This window comes from Protomyctophum parallelum (genome assembly GCF_964188405.1).
Source record: "Protomyctophum parallelum genome assembly, chromosome: 14".
Classification (NCBI taxonomy): Eukaryota; Metazoa; Chordata; class Actinopteri; order Myctophiformes; family Myctophidae; genus Protomyctophum; species Protomyctophum parallelum.
This window is the reverse complement of record NC_139709.1, coordinates 13,959,011-13,981,712: the sequence shown is the minus strand read 5'-3', so window position 1 is coordinate 13,981,712 and position 22,702 is coordinate 13,959,011. Positions and strand designations below refer to the sequence as shown.

The window sequence follows — 22,702 nt, the reverse complement described above, 5'->3', positions numbered from 1 at the left end:
ACAGCTACGCAGTGTAGGGTCCGTGTAGGACCACAATGGAACATCAGCCGTTACTAGGACGACGGAGACGCCATTTCAAGTTGATCTGGTTTCACGTTAATCTTTGTCAACTGTATCACTGTATGGCAGGAAACTGAGTTCCCCACCCCCCTTTCCCCTTTACTGTATGTTTTTCCCTTTTTTAATGTTTGTTTTTACTAGTTCAATGTTTGTTTAAAAAACGCCATTGACAATGAAGATAAATTAATGTTTGTTTTGTCGCCAACACTAACATTAAATCCCTTTGACGATAGGCTATAGAGAAGTTTGTTTAGACAGTTTGTTTTACATCGTCATTACATAATCTAATCATGGCAACATGAGTCAGACTTGTAAGATGATAAGAGCGCCACTCACTTCACACTTATTTTTTATTGAAGTGTATATTTGTATCGCTTTTCATGTTCTGATGAATTGAATATGCATGGTGGACCCTATTGTAAACAAGTTTGAAGTATTTATTAACAGTTTGCAGAATGACAGTACATTTCAAGCACAACTCGATACAAAAACTGTTAACTGTGGACTTTACACTTGTTTACAATAGGGTCCACCATTTTCAATTCATCAGAACATTTCTGATGTACAAATATACACTTCTATATAACAAAAAACAGGAAAATAAATCCTCCAAGGGGAAAAAAACATATACAGTGAGGGGAACAAGGGGTGTGTGGGGGATTCAGATTTTACATGAGCCAGTTTCGAATTGCAGCCGTCGTAGGTGCCCTTTGAGAGCGGTTTTGAAGTGTATAATGCTTTAATTTATGGTGTCGTCCACACTGCACAGTAACCGTTTATGTATTCAGTTGTGCTTTCGTTTGAAATGTACACCCATTCTGCATACTGTGAATAAATACTTCAATCAGTTTAGTTTTCACAGTGGTGCCTGAATGATTTGATTTGAATCATGGTATTAACTCTTGGTTTCAAACTGTGATGTTTATTTTAGCACACCTGGACTGCCATGTTGCACGGGGACGACGACGGCGCGAGCCTGCAGTGCTGCGTGGCGGTGGAGCGCCTCAACGCCTCCGGGCAAGCCATCAAACGCCAGGTCATCCGAAAGGCGTCGGTGCTCCTGGGGCGCAACGAGTTCCAGGAGCTGATCCTTCGCATCCACGACGGGAAAGCCCAACCGCAGAGTCACGCGCTGAAAGAGTTCAGGCTTTTCACCAAGTTCGTCAAGGACGGGAAGTGCACCGTCAAACTGCTCCCGGAGAACATCCAGGTCCTCGTGTCGGACTGTCCCCCTGACCGACTCAACGCCTTCCTTAAGACCCTGACCATCAAACACCAAGCCTGGCAGACGGGCAAGCCCCTGAGTGACCGAGAGAAGCTTAAAGCCTCTCTCCCCCGTAGCTTTGAGACCATCAGCCCCTTGCAACAGAAGGATGTTCAGAAAGCCAATGAGCTGAGGAATAAAGTCAACGCTCCTCTGCCTTCCAGAGGAGGGCTGGCAGACCGGAACAATAAGATGGGTGCAACTAGGGCGGGACAGCAAGTCAAAAGATCGAGGGCAGACTGTGATTTTAGTCCAGTGAGTGTCAGAGACACACACACACACACACACACACACACACACACACACACACACACACCCCCACCCACCCCGGATGGGAACCACAAGGCTCCCAGTTTGATCCCGGGCTCCCCCAGAGCTGGTATCGAAGTGTCCTTGAGCAAGACTCTGAACCCCAAATTTCTCCCAATGTGCTGGTTGGTGCCTTGCATGGTTTCCCCCCCCATCGGTGTATGAATGTGCAATCTATGTAAAGGGCTTTGGATAATTTTAAGCGCTATATAAATGCACCATTTACCATTTATCTCTCACACACACACACACACAGCACATGAATATTCCCTGTTTATTTTAGATTTTAATTTTTTACAACATAACACATTGTTAGTCTTGAATTCGATATGGTGCGTGATTGACGGTTTTATTATTTCCTTTTTAATTTAGGTGAAGTCGAATCCAAATAAGAAGCCCACGCTATCACTTCCAGCAGCGCGTACGCTGAACAAAGAACAGGCAGCTGTGTTGAGTGCTGTGCTGAGTGGCAAGAATGTCTTCTTCACGGGAAGTGCAGGTATATGCAAACGGTCGACGTCAAATAATAAGTGGTTAGTCTCTAATCGAGGAAGCCTAGGAAATTATCGTAGTTGTAGATACATGCAACTCAATTTAAAACTAGCATTATGAATGATACAGCCAACTTGCAATAATTGATGGAAACTCATTTCCCTTATAGAGCGTCGCAGGCCCGCCCCCTTTCATGACGCCAGGCCCAGGAAATCATTCCAATGCATTTTTCCCATAGACATTTCAAAAAGTATTTATTTAAAGACCTTATAAGCGTCGTACAAACTCGAGTTGTGACAAATCATGACGACACAAACAATATTTTGGACCAATCAAATAATTACAAAGAATACAGACAACAAAAAAGTGTTGTTCTTCTTCTTCTTTCTAATTATTTGTTTGGCCCAAAACATTGTGTGTGTTGTCAATCATTCATAAATGCACATTCACCAATTTCTCTGAAATGATCAACCGGACGCACAACGTCGTCTAATCCGGCATTTGCTTTCTTGCTTAGGCACTGGAAAGTCATACCTGTTGAAAAGGATTGTGGGATCATTGCCTCCGAAGAGCACCTTTGCCACGGCCAGCACAGGGGTGGCAGCCTGTCATATTGGAGGAACAACATTGCACAACTTTGCAGGTCAGTCTTTGCCCTGCTCAAAGCCTGACAAGACATGCCTATGTTTGCTTCCATGGCGCTTGAGCTTGTGCTGCCTTTTTGGCATACTTCCATGTGCGTTTCCTGTTATCTCTGTACCTCTGGAGTAGTAGAGTGAACCAGCCCCATAGATCAAAGTAGTCACGTGCATGAATGAATAATGATCAATTGGCCTCTAGAGCTAGACTCGCGTGGCCAGCTTTCATCTGCCTTTGCATGCATATTTCCACAGGCAGATTAAGTCTGGCCCCTTCTCAATAGAGGGTATGCGCATGCTTAAAGTGAATGGCACATCGAGTGGCAAAGCAGCATGCAAAGTGACATTGTTAAACATTGTTTAATGTTGTTTAATGCAATTAGATAGGATTTTTCTATTTGGGTGCATGGGTTGTCAAGGCCAGAATGTAGTTTTTTTGCCACTCAGTAGGCGTTCCTGCATAACTTCCGGGTTTGATGATGATGCCACGCGCATACCCTCTATTGTGGGAGGACTTCCCGGCTGAAGTGGTGACGAGCCAACCAGAGTCGTCTGGAACCAGGCTATAGCCCAGTATAACTATGGAGCCCTGGGACATTGCAAAAAAGAAAAATCTAATACTGAGAGGGACAACCGTGTGCGTATCTATTCTGTGAGATGTTTATTATTGTTATCCGTCCCCATCATCCCCACCTCCTGTACGTCCTTCCCCTGTTACTTTCCGCCCATAGACTATAAACATTTTCAGAATTGAATTTTCCCGAGATAACTTGCAAAGCATTTGCCTTCAATGAACGGAAGCTTGTCAAGCTTCTGCGTGCTTAACATATGATTGGCCAGTAGTCTCTTGTGGGGACAGCGAGAGACATGGAGGAGTCGCATGAGTGCCGTCACTTGGGCAGCGACGCAGCTTGCCTTCAGCACTTCTAAATAAGAAAGCTATGGAGAACTGTTGCTTTGTGTTCACTCTTTGATGTTTTCTGTTAGTAATCCCCCCTGGCTCTGATGTATTGTTGTATTAATAACTTGTTTGTCTTGTTTTGTATTGTAATGTATTGTCATGACTTATAAAGATTTGTTTAAAAAAAGAAGAAGCCTTACGCAGTGCACTTCCGCTTGACTTCCTGCCTTCATTGGAGAGACGTCGCTCTAATGAACTGCTGCGGCCATCTATATTTTTTAATATATCTGTTTCCGCCCATCCTGCTGTGTCCACTCCTCCAGGTATAGGCTCGGGGTCGGCACCACTAGAACAGTGCATAGAGCTGGCGCAGAGAGCCGGGGTGCGGCAGCACTGGATCAGCTGTCGCCACCTCGTCATCGACGAGGTCTCCATGGTAGAGGCCCAGTTCTTTGACAAGTTGGAGTCCGTAGCCAGGTGAGCTGGGGTCCTCGTCAGGAGGTTTACTACTAGTGCATGATGAATAAATAAAAATCAGACCTGTCTGAAGTGAGTGGTGCTGTACTGTACTTGTACTGTATAAACCCTCCCTGGCCTGTGTGTTAGGCTGTGTAACAGTGACACTTGGTGGTGAACAAACTACTATAACGCTATTTTTGTGCTTGGACACACACATAGCTGTCTATAATAGGAGTGGTTGCACCACTCAAAAACATGTGGCATTTATGATTGAGACACACACATACACCACACACCATGGAGGTATAAACTGCTTATAGATTTGAAAGACTCGACTCGAACCAAGATGAACAATTCTAATAATAATTTAAAGCGGTTTCATTTGTCACTCAACTCATACAAATATGTGCAGTAAAATGTTGGTGTGACATGCTCTGCAGTGTGCAGTCTGTGCTAACAGCATAACAAACAAGCTAAAACCAAGGTGTTTGTCATTCCATCGTGCTGTACAGGTCCGTGAGGAGATCAACGGAGCCATTTGGAGGCATACAGTTGATAATGTGTGGGGACTTTCTTCAGCTACCACCCGTCTCCAAGGGAAAGGAAAAGGCCAGCTTTTGTTTCCAGGTCAGCCAATGATGGATCTAGCAGTAAATGAAGAAAGACGTGAGATGTCCACACGCAATATAATTCTGCTCCCCGTCCTTTTTATTTCAACCTAAATACAACAACGTTTCACACCTCCGGGCTTTCTCAAGTTGAACTTGAGAAAGGGGTGAATTATATAGTACCGGTAGTACATTATATAGTAGTATATGGTAGAAGTGTGCGGCAGGGCCCAGGCCGTAGCGTAACGGTCTGGGCACCGGACTGGTAATCCAGTCGCAGTGTGCCGCGGGTTCGACTCCCGGACCCGACACGGCCTTTACTGCATGTCATCCCCCCATCTCTCTCCCGTTTCCTGTCAGCCTACTGTCTGTCCCTTCAAAAATCAATAAAAGGCGTAAGCCGCAAAAAAATATCTTAAAAAAAAAAAAAAAAGAAGTGTGCGGCAGAGCCGAAGAGTTTGATCAATCCTCAAGGGCCCCCCCCCCCCCCGCAGCCCCGCCTCCCCGCACCCCCCCCCCCCCCCCCGCCGCAGCGTGGAAAAAAATCTTCATGGGGGCCGAAAGGGGCCCTAGGATTCTTCATGGGGGCCGTGGCCCCCACAGACTCTACGTCGCTGGTGTGCGGACATTCCACTTTTTTCTTCAGTCACCTTTTGGGTCCAGCACCGTATTCAGAAACTGGGATGTGCATATCGTTTTCCTTTTTTACATTGGATCTAGCAGTAACAATAATGTTTTACAGTAGTTCGAAAAGTATCACAGGCAGTATCAATCAATGAACCATCCAATTTAATTTCACTCGTGTTTCCCCCACTAAACTTAAAAAAAAAAAGTGACATTCACATCTGACGAGCAATACCTCCGTTAGGCATTTTTGCTTTAACACACTTTTTTTTTAATATATATATTTATTTATTCAGGGAGATGTACAAGGTTAGTTTTACATCATTATTGTTGTTGGTGACATTCCCCGTTCCTTTTTTTTTTTTTTTTTTTTGCAACCCTTCCCCTTAGGTTGGGCAGAGTGGTCACGCTTGCCCAGCCTACCCTCCCGTTCACCCTCCCATGGGTCGTAGGGGAGGCAAAACATAAGAATTAAAATAAATTTAAATGCAACACAATAAGGAAAAAGTAAATAGTAAAGTAAGCAAGATAAACAAAAGAGAATAATACATGAATAAAATAAAAATAAGTAAAACAAATTAAAAAAAAAGGAACGTGACAAACAGAAAGTGAAATACAAACATTTACCAAATAGACATTCGTATAATGTAGCCTACTGCATACCTCCTTGGGACATTGAAATTGATGCTGGGTAGTTAGATGAAATTATAACTGATCGCTCGGGAGTGTTTCCAAGTTGTTGAAGTGGGATATGAAGGGTTGCCATCTAGCATGGAATTTCTCGATTGAGCCTCTAGTTGTGAATTAAAAAATTTCAAGCATTATGAAAAACATCACGTCTACCAGCCAGGTGGATATATAGGTGGGGGGGAAGGGGATTTCCACATGAGCAGAATCCTCCTTCGTGCCAAAAGGGAGGTGAATGCGATTACATCTGCATGGGTGGATTGAAGGATTAGTGTGTCACTGGGGACCCCAAAGATGGCTATGCGAGGGCATGGTTGGATGTCCAGTGCCAGGACATCTGATAGGGTTTTAAAAAAAGAGACCCAAAATATATATAGTTTTGGGCAAAAAAAGAACATGTGACTAATATCAGCAGGGGCGTGGTTACATCGGTCACATCGGTTGTTCACATTAGGATATATCTCTGCTAGTCGGACTTTGGAGTAATGGATCCTGTGGAGGACTTTAAACTGTATAAGACTCAATCGTGCACACGAAGTGGAAGAATTAACCCTTTCAATTGCCTTACCCCACCAATTATCCAAGAAGGTTGTGTTAATTTCACTCTCCCAGGCGGCTCTATTCTTAATTGTATTTGTATTACTGTTGAGGGATGTAATGCCAATGTAAATATTAGAGATGAGTGAGTTCTGATTGGGGGTAAGTTTTAGTATTTTCTCCCATGGTTGGAAAGTTGGTAACGATGGGAAAGAGGGAAATTGTGTGGATATATAGTGTCGCACCTGAAAGTTGCTTTAATACTCTTGACATGACCATTTTAACCCTCACTCAAGACACTCATTCCACCGTCACACTCGTATGTGTCATGTGATGGATGCCATAAGTAGACAATGGCAGAGGTGTGCCTCTCAATTCGATTACGATTCATCAGGTTTTGATTGGATTCTACGATGCATTGCAATGCATCACACTCTTCTATATTACTGTACAGCATGGAAAATCTTTCATCAGTCAATACAAGCAGTCAGATATACAGAACAACATATTTTATTTCAAATTATATTATATCTCTGCTGTCTGGAGGAAACGACTTCAAAATGTTCATTTTTCGGGAAATCTAAAATATACGTTTTTAAGAAAATTAATAAAACCTTATATTTTTTTAACGACGCAATACTGCCTCATCAAAGTTGGTGTGACTTTAGATATTGTCAATTACTTGCATGAGGAGGAGTTAGCTGTTTGAGAGTCCAATGGAGTTAAGAGGTTTTGTTCAATGTGTTTTTTACTACTTTCCATTGGTTCAATGTTTTCGAAACAAAAGCTAAGCTAAGGGTGAAAGGGTTTTCAATAGCACTGATTTATGGAATAAAATCAAAAACCTAAAATAATTATAATTATATTTAGGCTTCGATTATGTCACATTGTTGCATTGCAATGCTGCACGGCCGAATCGTGATGCATTGCTGAATTGATTATTTTTGACCCCACTAAATAAATGGCCAATGTCCATTTCTTCCCTTCTGATTTACTACCTTCAAATCAATAAGAGAAACAAATCGATAGAGACACCCCCACTCTGTCTCACACACTCAATCCCATTTATTTTTTACCCCACATCAAATCCATCATCACACATTCTAAAACAGTTGGTTCCCAAAGTGGGGTGGACCCCAGCGGTCCTTGAGGGAGTTCCAGGGGGTCCCTGGCTAAATGATAGTTGGGAACCAAATGCACCCTTATGGGTCTGTAACTCTGAGAGTTAAATTAACTTTTTTTTTTTTAAAGGTATATTCAGTGATTTCACTTAATTCAAATATCACTTATTTTTTTGTTTTGTTGTGATAATCCTCCCTACTATAGAGTGTGCTGACCATATAAGGAGTTCCTCCCTGTCCCCAGTTAACCCCTGGGGGTCAAAAAACCTTAGGTTTCATTTTTGACTCTCTATCCTGATTGGACGAAAGGCTGGGTCCCACAGCCAAAAACGAAACCTAAGGTTTTTTGAGTGAAATCACTGAATATACCTTTAATTAACTAAATTTTACAATATACGTTGCGGGGTTCCAGAGATAGAAATGCCATTAAATGGGGGGGCCGTAGCCTAATTCAGGTAAAATGGGGGGAACCCCTTTTGGTGTTTTAAGCATTATGTTATACTTTAGCTATTGAAAAATAGCAGACCTACAAGCCCATAGCGCCGCACTTGTGCCGCACTATGAGCTTGTAGGTCTGCTATTTTTGAAAAATCGTGAAAATGTAGTGCAAATCTTTGAAATGTATATTCTTTCAGAGCGAACGTTTTGAACTAAAATCTTTGCTTCTGGGGGGGGGGGGGTCCCCATGGAACAACATATTTTCAGATGGGGGGGTCGGCAGCCAATTACAATTTAATATAATAATATAATCTTGGGGGTCCTTGACATGAAAAAGTTTGAGAACCACTGACACAGAAACATGAGGTTTTTCAGAAAACTGTCAGGATTTAAGAAGGCATTTGTAGAATCGTCCTCGGGTCTAAATGGGCTAAAATACCATGGCACCTTCCCTGTCTCTGAACCGTTGCAGGCCAGGAGCTGGCGTAAGGTCATCCACGTGAACATGGAGCTGGTGGAAGTGAAGCGGCAGACGGACCAGGCCTTCATCGCCCTCCTGCAGGCAGTGAGGGTGGGCAGGTATTCACTGTTGATTTCCTCGACTAAAACTAAGGCGAAAAATGTCCGACTACCTTTTTCCACTGACGGAAACTAAATAACTAAGCTATGATGACTAGACTAAATATACTGACAATTCTTTCGACGAATAAAAACTAGACTAAAATGTTGGGAAGGGACTAGTGGACAAGAGATCCAGTATAAGTAATTTTACAATTGGTTGCATGCTGAAAATAGAATATCTACAGGCTCACAACGCGTTGTGAGCTTGATCGGCAAGTGAATAAAAGTGAATAAAATCAACTAGATTTAGTTGAGTAAAATCTTATGATATTTAGTCGACTAAAACTAAACACTAAAACATTCCAGGTGACTAAAATGTGACTAAAACTAAATTAAAACTATTCAAGAGACTGACTAAAACTAAAATCAAAATTTGCTGCTGACAAAAAATGTTTGTCGATTACCTTTTTTTCACTCGTGAAACTATGATGACTAAAACTATGATGACTAAAGCTATAGACCAAATGTTGACAATTTCGTCATCTAGACTTGACTACCGGTAAAATGTTAGGAAGGGACTAGTGGACAAGAGATCCAGTATGAGCAAGTCATTTTACACTCAAACTCTTCCTTCACATTCACAGCTTTGGCCACATTGCCACGTTGTTCAAGAAACAAACGAACAATTTGTATGTACATTTTTAGATGTTGCATATACAAGTATATTTGCATTTTATCCTAAGTCATTAAAATGTTGCTGAACTTCCCCCCCGAATAACTGAGTCAGTGTTTGCTAAAACGTCATTGCACGGTTAATACGCAATTCATGAACGTCAGAATTTAGTTCCTAAATCAATCGTTTATCCAAAGACTGACCTTTTCAAATCGGTTTACAACGCGTACCTACGATATGACTTTGACAAAAACTATATTTTTATATTTCCTCCAGAGCTATTTAAAGCAGTGGTGGAAAAATTACTCAATTGTTTTACTTAACACATTGTATGCTAGAGTTTTCTATTTGCTCAGGCTTGCTGGTGCTAAGCGATTAACATTGGACTTTTGAACTTTTTAGGGGCCCACAGCGAGGGGCCTCTTATAGCTAGAATCACATCGCATAAATAAAAAGTAGGCCAAACATGTCCACTTCAATTTAAAAAAAAAATTATGATTCTACCATCTTCCATTCTGGAGATATTGACCTTTTTCTAAAACCTGCTTTTGAAGGCACGCTGCTCGCTTGAAAAAACAGCAGAGATATGGAAGGTTGAAGTTGACAGACATTGACAGACAGATATAAAAATGAACACAAATAATATCATATACATACTACACACTGAATGAAAGCCCTGAATGTCTACTTTTAGGAGGAAAACAAATACACATGGTCCCATGTATAGTTTGTCAGTAATTGGCTATTGAATGCAGCTTGCGCCCACCAGAGAGGATTTCAGAAAATGCATGGACCAGAAGAACTATTATTCACAAAATAAGGCCTATAGCGAAATGTACATACTATATACCGTATGAAACAGAAGACTCTCTGCTTTCATAAGAAAAATACTTCTACTGTAATAATAATAAAAATCACACCCCTGTGAAGTGAGCAGTGCAATGTTGCACAACATTGCACTGCTCACTTCACATGGGTGTGATTTTTATTATTATTACAGTAGAAGTATTTTTCTTATGAAAGCAGAGAGTCTTCTGTTTCATACGGTATATAGTATGTACATGTCGCTATAGGCCTTATTTTGTGAATAATGGTTCTTCAGGTCCATGCATTTTCTGAAATCCTCAGAGTATTTTAGACAAGACAAGGAACTGACAACTAAATATTCACAAAATAAGGCCTATACATACTATATACCGTATGAAACAGAAGACTCTCTGCTTTCATAAGAAAAATACTTCTACTGTAATAATAATGAAAATCACACCCCTGTGAAGTGAGCAGTGCAATGTTGCACTGCTCACTTCACAACATTGCACTGCTCACTTCACATGGGTGTGATTTTTATTATTATTACAGTATTAGTTTTTTTCTTATGAAAGCAGAGAGTCTTCTGTTTCATACGGTATATAGTATGTACATGTCGCTATATGCCTTATTTTGTGAATAATAGTTCTATAGGTCCATGCTTTCTCTAATCAGACCAGTGTGTCCAGTGGAAACCTCGTATGAATCTGATCTCAGGTCAGAATGGGCTAAAGTTCTCTCTGAAAAAGAGAATTTTATAAATGAAATGGATTCAATAGTCTAGTATTGACAAACAGTATATGGGATATGTGTATTTTATTTGTTTTCCTCCTAAAATTAGACATTTAGGGCTTTCATTCAGTGTGTAGTTGATACTTTATTTATGTTTATATCTGCCTGTCATGATAACGTCATGATGATGATGATTCTATGCACATATGTGATCATTGTCTCAGTAAACAAAATCAACAGATCGTTTGATAGCATAACAGTGACTTGAGAGGTTGACATGTCTGGACATGAACCACAGGAGCGACTCAACTCGCAGTGGGGGGGGGGGGTTCCACGACATGTCTGGACATGAACCACAGGAGCGATAAGCGTAGCCAGGCTGGCTGTGATTTCGACAAAATGACAGACAACACGATGGCTTCCGCAGCTTAGGATTGTATTAGTTATCCATTACAAACGGGTCGATTACGTCCCAGACGCCTTATCACTGCAATTGGCTGGCGAAGGCGCTATGGCGATTATGGTGATCAACTGCCGAGAATCTTTTTTCCGAGAATGAGAGTAGCATTGCAAACTGCAAAACGATCGATCGCAACTCGCAGTGTGGGGGGGGGTTCCACGGTGTGATATCTGCTAGCCTAGTATACTGCTTCTTTGTCCAAACATGGCTGACGCGACGGCGAAAAAAAGACAGTTGGTCAGATGTATACTGCTTCTCCTATGGCGGTCCTTCGAGAATACGTCATTCGTTTCGCGTATACCTGTCCGTGAAATGGCGATCGACCGTTGGAGATTATTATTGGTTTATATACGGGTTTATATTTCCGAGAATGAGGCGGCAGACCGGTGAGTTGTCGTTGGAAAGAATTAGAGAGGGCTGTGTCGGCGGTGCAAGGCGATCGCAAGGCGCAGTGGGGCCTGGGGGGGGGAACTCAAACTGCCAAAGCGATCAAGAGACTCCCCCCACAAAGCTTCCTCGGGAGAAACCATGTAGAAACAGGAGGGGAGGGGGAATCGAGTGTATTCACAGACACTAGAGTATGGGTAACTCCATTTTAGATGCCCTGACATCTGCGTTGGTCTATGCCGTTGCCGTGCAGACCCATACGTGTAATGGAGGCATTGGAGGAGGGAGCGTCTTCGCCACAGACAGACCTCTTTTCAGGAGGGAGGGGCTTTTTACTCCCGGATCACATATTGGAGCTTCCTGGAGACGAAAGCTGTTATTTTCTTCGGTGTCCTGGAGCATAGGACGTTGATGTACAGTAAGCAATAAAAAAACGTATAAAACGTATACATACGCTTCGCGCGTACGGCGTTCGATATTAATAAAGCGTATGGATACGTTTCCAGCATTTTTTGTGTTAAGTAAAAGTACCAATACTGCAATGTAGAACTACTTTGTTACAAGTAAAAGTACAGAATTGAAAATGTACATGAGTAAAAGTACAAAAGTATTCATATTGCAGAATGTCCCATTGCACAAGTTCAAAATGTGTAGAAAATCTATTGAAAAGAGCCGATCTACAAGCTCTCAATGCGTCCCGTTGTTGCGACTCATTGTGAGCTTGTAGATCGGCTCTTTTCAAATGGCTGAAATGTATAGGGTTGAAGTGGTTAATGTATGTTTTCTAATCAAAATTAAAATCGCCAAAGTAACTAGTAACTAAAGTTTTCAAATAATTGTAGTGGAGTAAAAGTACAAAATTAGTCTCCGAGATGTAGTGGAGTAGAAGTAAAAGTACTGGAAATTGGAAATACTCAAGTAAAGTACAAATACCTCAAAATTGTACTTAATTACAGTTCTTTCCACCACTGGTTTAAACTTTAAAGCATACAAAAAACTAATTTAAAAATGATTTAAAAGGTCTATCTGGTTTGACCCGATCCAGAGTCACAGAGGAAGTGAATGCCACGCTGCTGGCCAGCGCCTACCATAAGATCGAGAGGGACGGTATCCTAGCGACCAGGCTGTGTACGCACAAAGATGACGTTGAGCTCACAAATGAGAACAAACTCCAACAATTATCAGGTTTGACTTCTTCCCTTTTTGTTATCATCACCCTCTGAGTACTTTTCAGCAGGTGTAAGTGTGCAATTTAGCTCCAATTGGCAACGTCTAAATGAATGTGCAATTTAGCAAAGTGGGCGCATTCTCACCACCAAGATTGACATTCGAGATAAAAAGGCTGTGTGAATATAGTCAATAGGTGTTTGTTTTTTGGAAGTGCTCACTGTGCTCACCGGGAATTATTGACATTGTGGTCTCTTTTCTTTTTGTTCAGTCTCTAGAGGCCACTACACAGTACACACCAAGCCAACATTGGGCTTCTGTGGCCGATAATCGGTTGTAGTATGTTTGGTGTGTACTGTTGGTGGTAGTGGGGTGTCTGTACTTTAGAGGCAGGTGAATGGCCCACACAATCTTTTTTTTTTTTTTTTTAAGTTCCATTTATTGAACAGCACTTGATGACATTCAACAGTGTAGTCAACATTAATTTCTTTTTACATTTCTGTGCCTATTTGTTTTATAGATCCCCCCCCCCTTTCCCTCCCCCACCCCTTCTAAGAGTTGTCCATCTGTGGGCAATGTCTTGTTGCCAGTACACATTCACAAATGTATATTGCGAGTGACCTAATTCGACATCACACTGGCCAGTATTTGAATGTATAAAATAATACAGAAAAATAACAACGAAAAGAAAAAGTCAAAACAACAACAACCATCTTAATGAATTGCAGTACAATATGGTTTGGTCGTGTTTGGCCCACACAATCTTCAGGCTGAGCCATCTCTATTAGCTTAGGGCAGGGGTTCAAACTGTGGTGCGTGCACCCCTTGTGGTGCGCGAACGCCCTCCAGGGAGAGTGTCACATGAAAAGAGTAATGGCGGTTTCATGGTGTTATTTAGCACAAATGGCAAAATCCGGTAAACCACTGTTGTAAGGAGATGTATAGAGCAGCTGCGGGAGTATACAGCTGCATGTCTCTCAGTGCAGTGACATTCTGTTATTATTTGTCATCGTATTAAAAAATAGGGTTTAAGTTCTTGACCTATGAGTTAGACCACACAAACATTATGAGGGGACAGATTCTCATTTTCAAAGGTCACACAAGATTATTTTGGAAGGCACACACACAGTAACCCGTGTTATGTCAATATGACAGTGAAGGAAAACAATGTTTACAGCAAAAACTAATGGGCAAGCTCAAGGAGAAACACATTGGTATGTGATTTGGAAGAAAGGGCAGAAAATCCAGTAGGAACTTTTGAGCAACTGAGACGCAACTGTGTCAAGACGGTTTACAAAACCACGTCTTCTACTCATAGTACTTATGTCACATCCCTCACCCTTTCACTCGACGAAAAACTATGCATTTTCAACTGAAAAGGGGCCCCAAAGGGTCACATGACAAAGTATAAATTAAGATAAATGTATGGTTCGTCACTCACCGAAAATGGCAGACCAATCTCACAACGCCCTGCGGATGCGACATGTTGTGGGCTTGTCAGTCTGCTATTTACGTCACTGCGACACTGTTTTGTGACGAACCAAGCTTTGCTCATACGTTGCTGTGTATCCCTATAGAGCGTCGCAGTCCCGCCCCCTTTCATGACGACGCCAGGCCCAGGAAATGGATGCATGAATGCAATGCATTTTTCCCATAGACATTACAAAAAGTATTTATTTAAAGACATTTTAAGCGTCGTACGAAGCCAACTCTCGTCGTGACAAATCATGACGACAAACACAATATTTTGGACCAAACAAATAATTACAAAGAAGAAAAACGACAAATAAAGTGTTGTAACCTGCCGTTTTTTCTAATTCTTTGTTTGGTTTATTGTCATGATTCGTCATGACGAGTTGGCTTTGTCCGCGGCGTAAACGTCTTTAAATATATACTTTCTGAAAAGTCTGAGGGAAATGAACGGGGATTTATTTTCCGGGTCTCTCCAAGGGGCGGGACTGCGACGCTCTATAGCCCAACACTGTTCGCGCATATATCATTGTGATTCCTTTTGACAGATGCCTCTAAATATACAGTAGCTGCTTCTCCACAGTCACAAGAACTATCCTCATTGTTATGGTCCTTTTTTGATAGATTATGAGGATGCCCCCCCCCAGCCGACAAGATGTGGCTTCTGTTTGAAGGTTTTGTAACACACTGTCGCAATACCAACCACTGTCTGACTGTCTGTCCTGTCTTGTCAGGTTCGGTGCGTGTGTTTGAGGCGGCCGACAGCGACCCAGCCCTGGTGAAGACCATCGATGCTCAGAGTCCTGTCGGCAGACTGCTGCAACTCAAAGTGGGAGCTCAGGTGTGTGTGGAAAACAGTGTTTGTTTTTGGCAGCAAATTTTGATTTTAGTTTTAGTCATAGTCATAGTTTCAGTCACATTTTAGTCACCTGTAATGTTTTAGTGTTAGACTAGTTTTAGTCGACTAAATCTACAGTTGATTAAGTCGACTAAAATGTATTTTGGCTGGCCTTGATGCCGTCGCAATGACTGATTTTACACTTGCTGAAAATAGCCGATCTACTAAATACTAATATTAATATTATTATATTGTAGTAGTGCAGTGGTTTCCAACCCAGTGTACTGTGAGACAAGTCCAGGAGTGCCTTGGGATTTCATTTCAGTATGCTAAAAAAAGATTATGTACCACTCTAAAATTTGCGTTCCTAATTTAGCCATGTAACCCGTGTGAACGGAGTGGTGCAACTCCACCCCCCCCCCCCCTCTCTCTCATTAGCAGGCAACAGTGCAGCACTATCCCTCTCTCTGTTTCTGGCACAACAGCGCCCCTACTGGTACTCATAGTCATATACTGGTGCTCATTAACCAACACATAGGTACATAGGTGAACACGGACATTGCTGTTCCTTGGAGTGGTTGCACCACTCAAATGTGTTAAAAGGATGAAATGGTGCTTTAGTGCATGGGTTTTCAACAGGTGGTCCGTGGAGGTATTATATGTGGTCCCTGACCATGCATTTAGTAATGTAGGATTTGTTGATTTGTTTTAAATGTTCTTTCCACTAGTTGAGAAACCGTGAACTGAATGACCCGGTGACCTGTGATGAGTCCATCCATGTAGTCATTTACTGACAAGTTGGAGTTCAAGAAATTCAACAGAAAAAGGGAGTTAGAATCTCATGAGGGGGCCCAGGCCGTAGCGTAACGGTCTGGGCACCGGACTGGTAATCCAGTCGCAGTGTGCCGCGGGTTCGACTCCCGGACCCGACACGGCCTTTACTGCATGTCATCCCCCCATCTCTCTCCCGTTTCCTGTCAGCCTACTGTCTGTCCCTTCAAAAATCAATAAAAGGCGTAAGCCGCAAAAAAATATCTTAAAAAAAAAAAAGAATCTCATGAAGGGGGGAGTGCTTGTCTGGTTGAGTCATTATTATTAGGACATTTTACCAGTAGTAGTCAACGGTTGGGATGTATACACATGGGATGCATAGCAAGTGTTAACTTACAAAAGCACTAGCCCATATCTCCACCCAACACAATAGTGGTCCCCAGGTTGATTCTAAGTCAGGGTGGTGGTCCCTGGTTCACAATCAGTTGAAAACCCCTGCTTTAGTGGTTACACATTTTGTATTTGGCATTAGTAAATAAAACTGTTCACAGCATGATAACACATGCTATAGACTAGGCTATCTTTGCACAGATGTGAATATAGGTTGTGTTCCTTTTTTTTCCTATTTTTCTCAAAAAAGGTTTAAAAACAACTGGTCTAGTGAGTATTACTAGTCTTGACGAGGCCTCCAATCACACTCAGGTCAGAGGTTAAGTATATGTGGAGACGTGCGGGTGAATAAATTAACACGTATCGACGTATCTTGTTCTCACAAGGTCATGCTTACCAAGAACCTGGATGTCCAAAGAGGGCTGGTCAACGGAGCACGGGGAGTGGTGGTGGACTTTGAGCCTGGCAGTAAAGGTCAATATTTACTTAACACTTTGATACATGTATAATAAAATATGATGGTAATGCAAACAAGTGGTTTTCCAGACTGGTCCATGGGAACTCGGTAGTACTTTTTTAATTTTATTATACTAGCTAATAGTGTCGCAGTCCCTCCCCCTTTCAGAACAACGAACGGCCCAGGAAATGAAAACGCAATGCATTTCCCCATAGGCAGTCCTTATTTAATTTATTTTAAGCGTCGTACGAAGCCAACTCTTGTAGTGACAAATCATGACAACACACACAATATTTTGGACTAAAACAAATAATTACAAAGAAGAAAAACAACAACAAAAAGTGTATTTTTTTCCTACTTTCTAATTCTTTGTTTGCTCCGAAAAATTCTGTGTGTTGTCATGATTTGTCACGACAAGAGTTGGCTTCGTACGACGCTTAAAAGGTCTTTAAATAAATGAAATAAGAACTGCCTGTGGGGAAATGCATTGTGTTTTCATTTCCTGGGCCGTTCGTTGTTCTGAAAGGGGGAGGGACTGCGACGCTCTATAGTCAGCCTCTTTAGGACAGTGGTTCCCAAAGTGGGGTCCGAGGACCTTGAGGGAGTTCCAGGGGGGTCCCCCAGCTAAATTACAGTTTGTAACCAAATTGACCCTTATGGGTCTGTACTGTAACTCTGAGAGTTACTCCCAGAGTTAAATGAACTTAGATTTTTACAATATACATCGGGGTCCCAAAGATGGAAATGCCATTAAATGGGGGACTAATTCAGGTCAAACCTGGGGGTCCTTGACATTACACTGCTTGAGAATCACTTCTAGAGCTGTAAAAATTCTTCTCTTATGGGGGTCCTTGGCATTGGTATTTTGTACATGACAACGGCGACACATCCTCCTTTGTCCTCCCTCGCCCAGGTCTCCCACGGGTTCGATTCATGTGCGGCGTCACTGAGGTGTTGAAGCGAGAGCGCTGGATGTTCAAGGCCAGTGGCGGCCTCTATCTCAGCCGCCAGCAGGTGCCACTCAAACTGGCCTGGGCCATATCCATTCACAAGAGCCAGGTGAGAACCCCAGAGGTTATATCAGCGATTAGAACTTGTATATCAGCCACCTTCACTTCATGTGGCCCTCAGGGTAATATCAGAATACTGATATATTATTGATTTCAGCTTGTTACAATTCCAAACATGCCAATAAGACCTGCTTGAATTACTTCTGTCTATACAGTCTATATATGTGTAGCTTAATGACTAGTATTATGTTAGTCTTTTTTAAAGTCCAATGTATTTGTGTTTAGTTCATAAAGTTAACATAAGTATAACTAAATGCATAAATAAAAAGGTTACTTTTCAGGATTCCAATAAAAAAATAGCTAAAAGAATATTCAAGAGTTAAATTCTACTATAGCAAAAATAGCCGATCTACAAGCTCAAAACGCATCGCACTGCGACGCGTTTTGAGCTTGGAGATCAGGTATTTTTGCTTCGGTACAGTGATATGCAATGTGGCCCTCTGGAGTGAGTGTGGAAATATAGTGGCCCTCTCCATTGTCAAAGTTGCCCACCTCATTAGAATTATTGCCTGAGGTGCAGATCAAGGCTTTGAATCAATCCACTTTCTCTATTCCAATTTCCAATGCATCACTGAACCGTATCATCTGACGAATGCCTGAAAATGATCCTAATTTAAAAGAAAAGTATGCAAGCAACTTTTAGTGCGTAGTACTTTTGAGATGCATGCTGGGTTGTTTGGTCTGTTAAATATGGAGTGAACCTGTTTTATCCTCTTAGGTTTCCTAGTTCAGGCATTCCAATGCGTTTATGATATGATACGGATCACCACACACACACACACACACACACCCCGGCTGTCCTTCATGGTGATTCACCCCTATAAAGCTATAAAAGTGCTACCTTTTAGCTCTGTCTCTGTAGGCTACAGGTGCACATCATACGTTTATGAAAGCTTAGAATCAACAAGGGAACGGACGAGAACAATAAAATGGAAACATGAAAATGCCAAAGGGTTTCTTTTAACGCTGCAATCCAGAAGTTGATTTTAATGCAGAAAACGTTGTTTTTAAACTTTGTATGTTAATACAGTAATAATATAACTGGCTCATCTGCAATGGTTGGAGGTGGTCTCTGTCATACGCTGTATGCGTGGAATCTTGGATGTCGCGTTGATTGCTACTGTTGGAGCGATGCGACAAATTTGGGTTTTCATATCGCCACAATTCCAATACCTTATCTTGGGTAGATGGTAGCAGTAATGGTTTTAAAGCAGAAACGATTCAAACGACTTGGGCAACGACTTGGGCACATTTCTTTACTGTGGTCAGTGGAGTTATTGTAGCACGTACCAATATGGCAGTGATCTGCTATTGACCGGGACATTCGCGGATCTGCGGATATGTTGTTTGAAAGATGAAGCATATTTCAGACCCCCCCCCCCCCTTTTTTGAGGGGCGCTAGCCGGCCCCCTCCTACATCCAGCTTTTGGTTACCGGTGTCCACAAACTTCGTGTTAAAAGGATCCCTGGCTAATAAGACAAACATGCCTTAAAACATTATACTTGCCCTCTACAACTAAAATCACCAACTTGTGCCAGGAGCAGATCCTATTCAGTGAAAGATTCTCTATTTATAAAAAGAAATGAAATATTTAGATGTTTTTATTTATTTTTTTTAGTTGTAGAGGGCAAGTATAATCTTTTAAGGCATATTTGTCTTATTAGCCAAATAGCCAGGGATCCTTTTAAACAAACATTAAATTCACATTGACAATGAATGGATAATTTTACGTCGTATTATGTCTGAGCAAATCAACAGTATCAATTTTCCGTCATGATGATGAACGATTAGCCTGACCTAAGCAGAGACATTTCTGGTCTAGAGGGGCGAGTCGCGCCTCAGAAATGCGCGCACCCTGATTGGATCTCATCGATCTGTCCGTCACCCACCGCCCCTCCTCTCCCCCCTAGTGCAGCGCTACGTCACATCATTTAGAGCGACGCCCACCCGGAAGGGTTGACTCCAACTTTTAGACTGGTTCAGCCCACAGCTTTTTCCAGGCTTTCATCTTTCGCGCAGACGAAATGAAAGCCTGGGTATCGAGGCTAATGAACGATGATAAGAGTGCCCCTCACTTCACACGGGTGTGATTTTTAGAAAGGACATGAGCTATTTTTTTATGTGTCACGGTTGACCATGATGTCACCTTTAGAAATTCCAACCCCACTGTGTAAGACTGTAAGTGAAATATAAGAGATTTGAACTTGGGTTCACATCAAACACTAATTACGCTTTGCTCTGATATTCATCAAGGCCTTGCGGAATACGGATGCAGGGTCACTTGCACACCTCAAACGCTAATGGAGAATGGCTAAGGGGAAGGTGGTCGATGACCCCCCCCCCCCCCAGATCAGCTGTCCTCTCCTACATGAGCAGTTTGATAAATGAAGGCTCTGGTGATTCTAAATCGGCAGAGCCTGACCTGTGCCATTGCCCTCTCGCTCTGCTGTCACACCAGCAGCCTGCAAATCTGCGCCTGCAGTCACTCGGGTCTTATTTAGAATTGGTTCCCTGATTGGTTTAGACTGAGAAAGTGGACCTTCTGGCTAATTGGGTTTATTGGTCAAGACTAAAATGTCACTCCCTGATCTGCAGCACGGGAACAAAGGAAGAAAGAGACAACCGATGCATCATTGTGTCCTTTGAATTAATTGTGATTAGTCTTGACTGCTGTTTGACCAACAATACCACTCACCCATTGATTTGTACAGTTGTTTTTGGCAGCAAATTTAAATTTTAGTTTTGGTCAAAACCAAAAAAGGTAGTCGCCGAACAGTTTTAGTCGACAAAATCAACACTGCATTGGTAGTCATGCTAGTGAACTATTCTTTCTTTGGAACCATTTCTCCCATGGTTTTGGTAGACATTTACAGTGAAACGGTGACAGTGGTGTACTGGTGGTGTTCCACCGTTGTGCTGTTTCTTCATGTTGTGTAAAACGTAATTTAACTGGCACATAACTGGCAGACACTAAGCAGATGAACAGGCCAATACCATCTCTTGTACATACTGTCATTATACAATATTGCCATCTTATGGCCATTCACTGGTATTGCAAGTAACCACTACTACATTTGAAAAACTGCTCATGTACCCTGATGGAGATTATTGGTATGGCAGATGTATTGTACTGAATATAAATATTCTGCATCAACGTTGTGTATATAAAAATAAAAATAAAGCATTTAATCTCAAGTGCATGTGCTGGAATTCATTGACGTGCCCCTGTTTTCGATGCATCAGCAAAATTGAACAAGCAAGTTATCCTGCGTTGTCAACTTGTCTCTTTTGTAAAAGGGAATGACTCTGGACTGTGTGGAGATCTCTCTGGCGCGTGTGTTCGAGTGTGGCCAGGCCTACGTGGCTCTGTCTCGGGCCAGGAGTCTGGAGGGCCTCAGGGTCATGGACTTTGGCCCAGGCGTGGTCCGGGCAGATCCCGACGTTCTCCTCTTCTACAAGAAACTCCGGAAGGAGCGGCTGCTCATGCAGGTGAGCGTGTACATCGGTGTTGTTTTTTGGCAGCAAATTTCTATTTTAGTTTTTTAGTCATAGTCTCTTGAATACTTTTCATTTAGTTTTAGTCACATGGAATGTTTTAGTTTTAGTCGACTGAATGTCATAAGGTTTTAGTCGACTAAATCTACAGTTGATTTGGTCAACTAAAATGTATTTTGGCGGGCCTTGATGACGTCATAATGACTGATTTTACACTGAATATAGCCTGCTTGTAGATCTGCTATTTTCAGCATGCAACCAAGTGTAAAATGACTTATACTGGAACTCTTGTCCACTATAGTCCCTTCCTAACATTTTAGTCTAGTTTTTATTTGTTGACAAAAAACATTTAGTTATAGTTTGTCATCATGGCCTAGTTTTTATTTAGTTTGTAGCCTATGTCGTTTTTGTCAGTGGAAAAAAGGTAGTCGACGAACATTTTTCGTCATAGTATTAGTCGACAAAACAACACTGGGTGGCACTGAATAAAAGCCGAACCTCCTTGTTTTGTACCATTTGGTTATGCCAGCTTAACATCCACTGATGGCATACGTTAGATTGATCACCAATTTAACTTCTATGATATTTACATGAACTTGCAATCTAAGCAGTGATGCTTTTCTTTAGAAAACTGCAGGTGTAAATTGTCTGGTACAGTGTTTTGTTTGTTTTATTTTTTGGAGGGGGGCGGGCAGGTGAATTGTTTACTGTCCCCTTACATATCAATCCCTCCCGCCTGACTTTACTGTAGATTCAATTTGGCAGCAGAATCCTGCAGTTTGTACTTGCATTCTTGTAAAATATGTCTTCTTTTTCTGAATCACTCTCTGTAGGCATCCATGGAAGATTTTGTTAGCGTGAACAAAGAAAACTACCGGTGATTCAAGTCATGCAGCACCCACCCTGAGGCGTTTGTTTTTCCTTCTTTTTCATCCATTTTGTAATATTTTGTGTGTTTTTTTTTTTTTTTTTTTTATAGACAGTCTGGTCTCTAAAATCACTGTAATCAGCCCCCATCACCGTTTGGAACAGATATTCCTGGAACTGCACTGCCACAATGTGTAAATCAGTTCAGAGTTATGTTTAATTTATACACGTTTTATTTATTATCATGAACTTTTTGATTTTTTTTTAAACAAATATAAAGTTTTAATCAACTTGTTACATTGTGTGGTTATTTATCTTGACCCATTTAGGACGATTCTAAACACGTTCTAAATTCTGACTCAAGTTTTCTGGTAACTTTTTTTTGCTCTACAGTGTACATAAAGTGCTTTGATTTGAA

The 22,702-nt window shown here is 41.7% G+C and overlaps 1 protein-coding gene across 1 annotated transcript; it reads left to right on the top strand.

Moving 5' to 3' along the window:
• Positions 1-1,006: 1,006 nt before the first annotated feature.
• On the top strand, positions 1,007-22,601 carry pif1 (PIF1 5'-to-3' DNA helicase homolog; the record flags this gene model as incomplete). The annotated part of the gene is made up of 12 exons (XM_083781703.1): positions 1,007-1,579; positions 2,006-2,132; positions 2,643-2,768; positions 3,988-4,141; positions 4,636-4,750; positions 8,611-8,717; positions 12,804-12,943; positions 15,130-15,236; positions 16,781-16,868; positions 17,765-17,910; positions 21,220-21,411; positions 22,251-22,601. 12 exons carry the CDS (start codon positions 1,007-1,009, stop codon positions 22,296-22,298), a joined length of 1,923 nt encoding a protein of 640 aa, XP_083637829.1. The 3' UTR covers positions 22,299-22,601.
• Between the last annotated feature and the right edge of the window lie 101 nt (positions 22,602-22,702).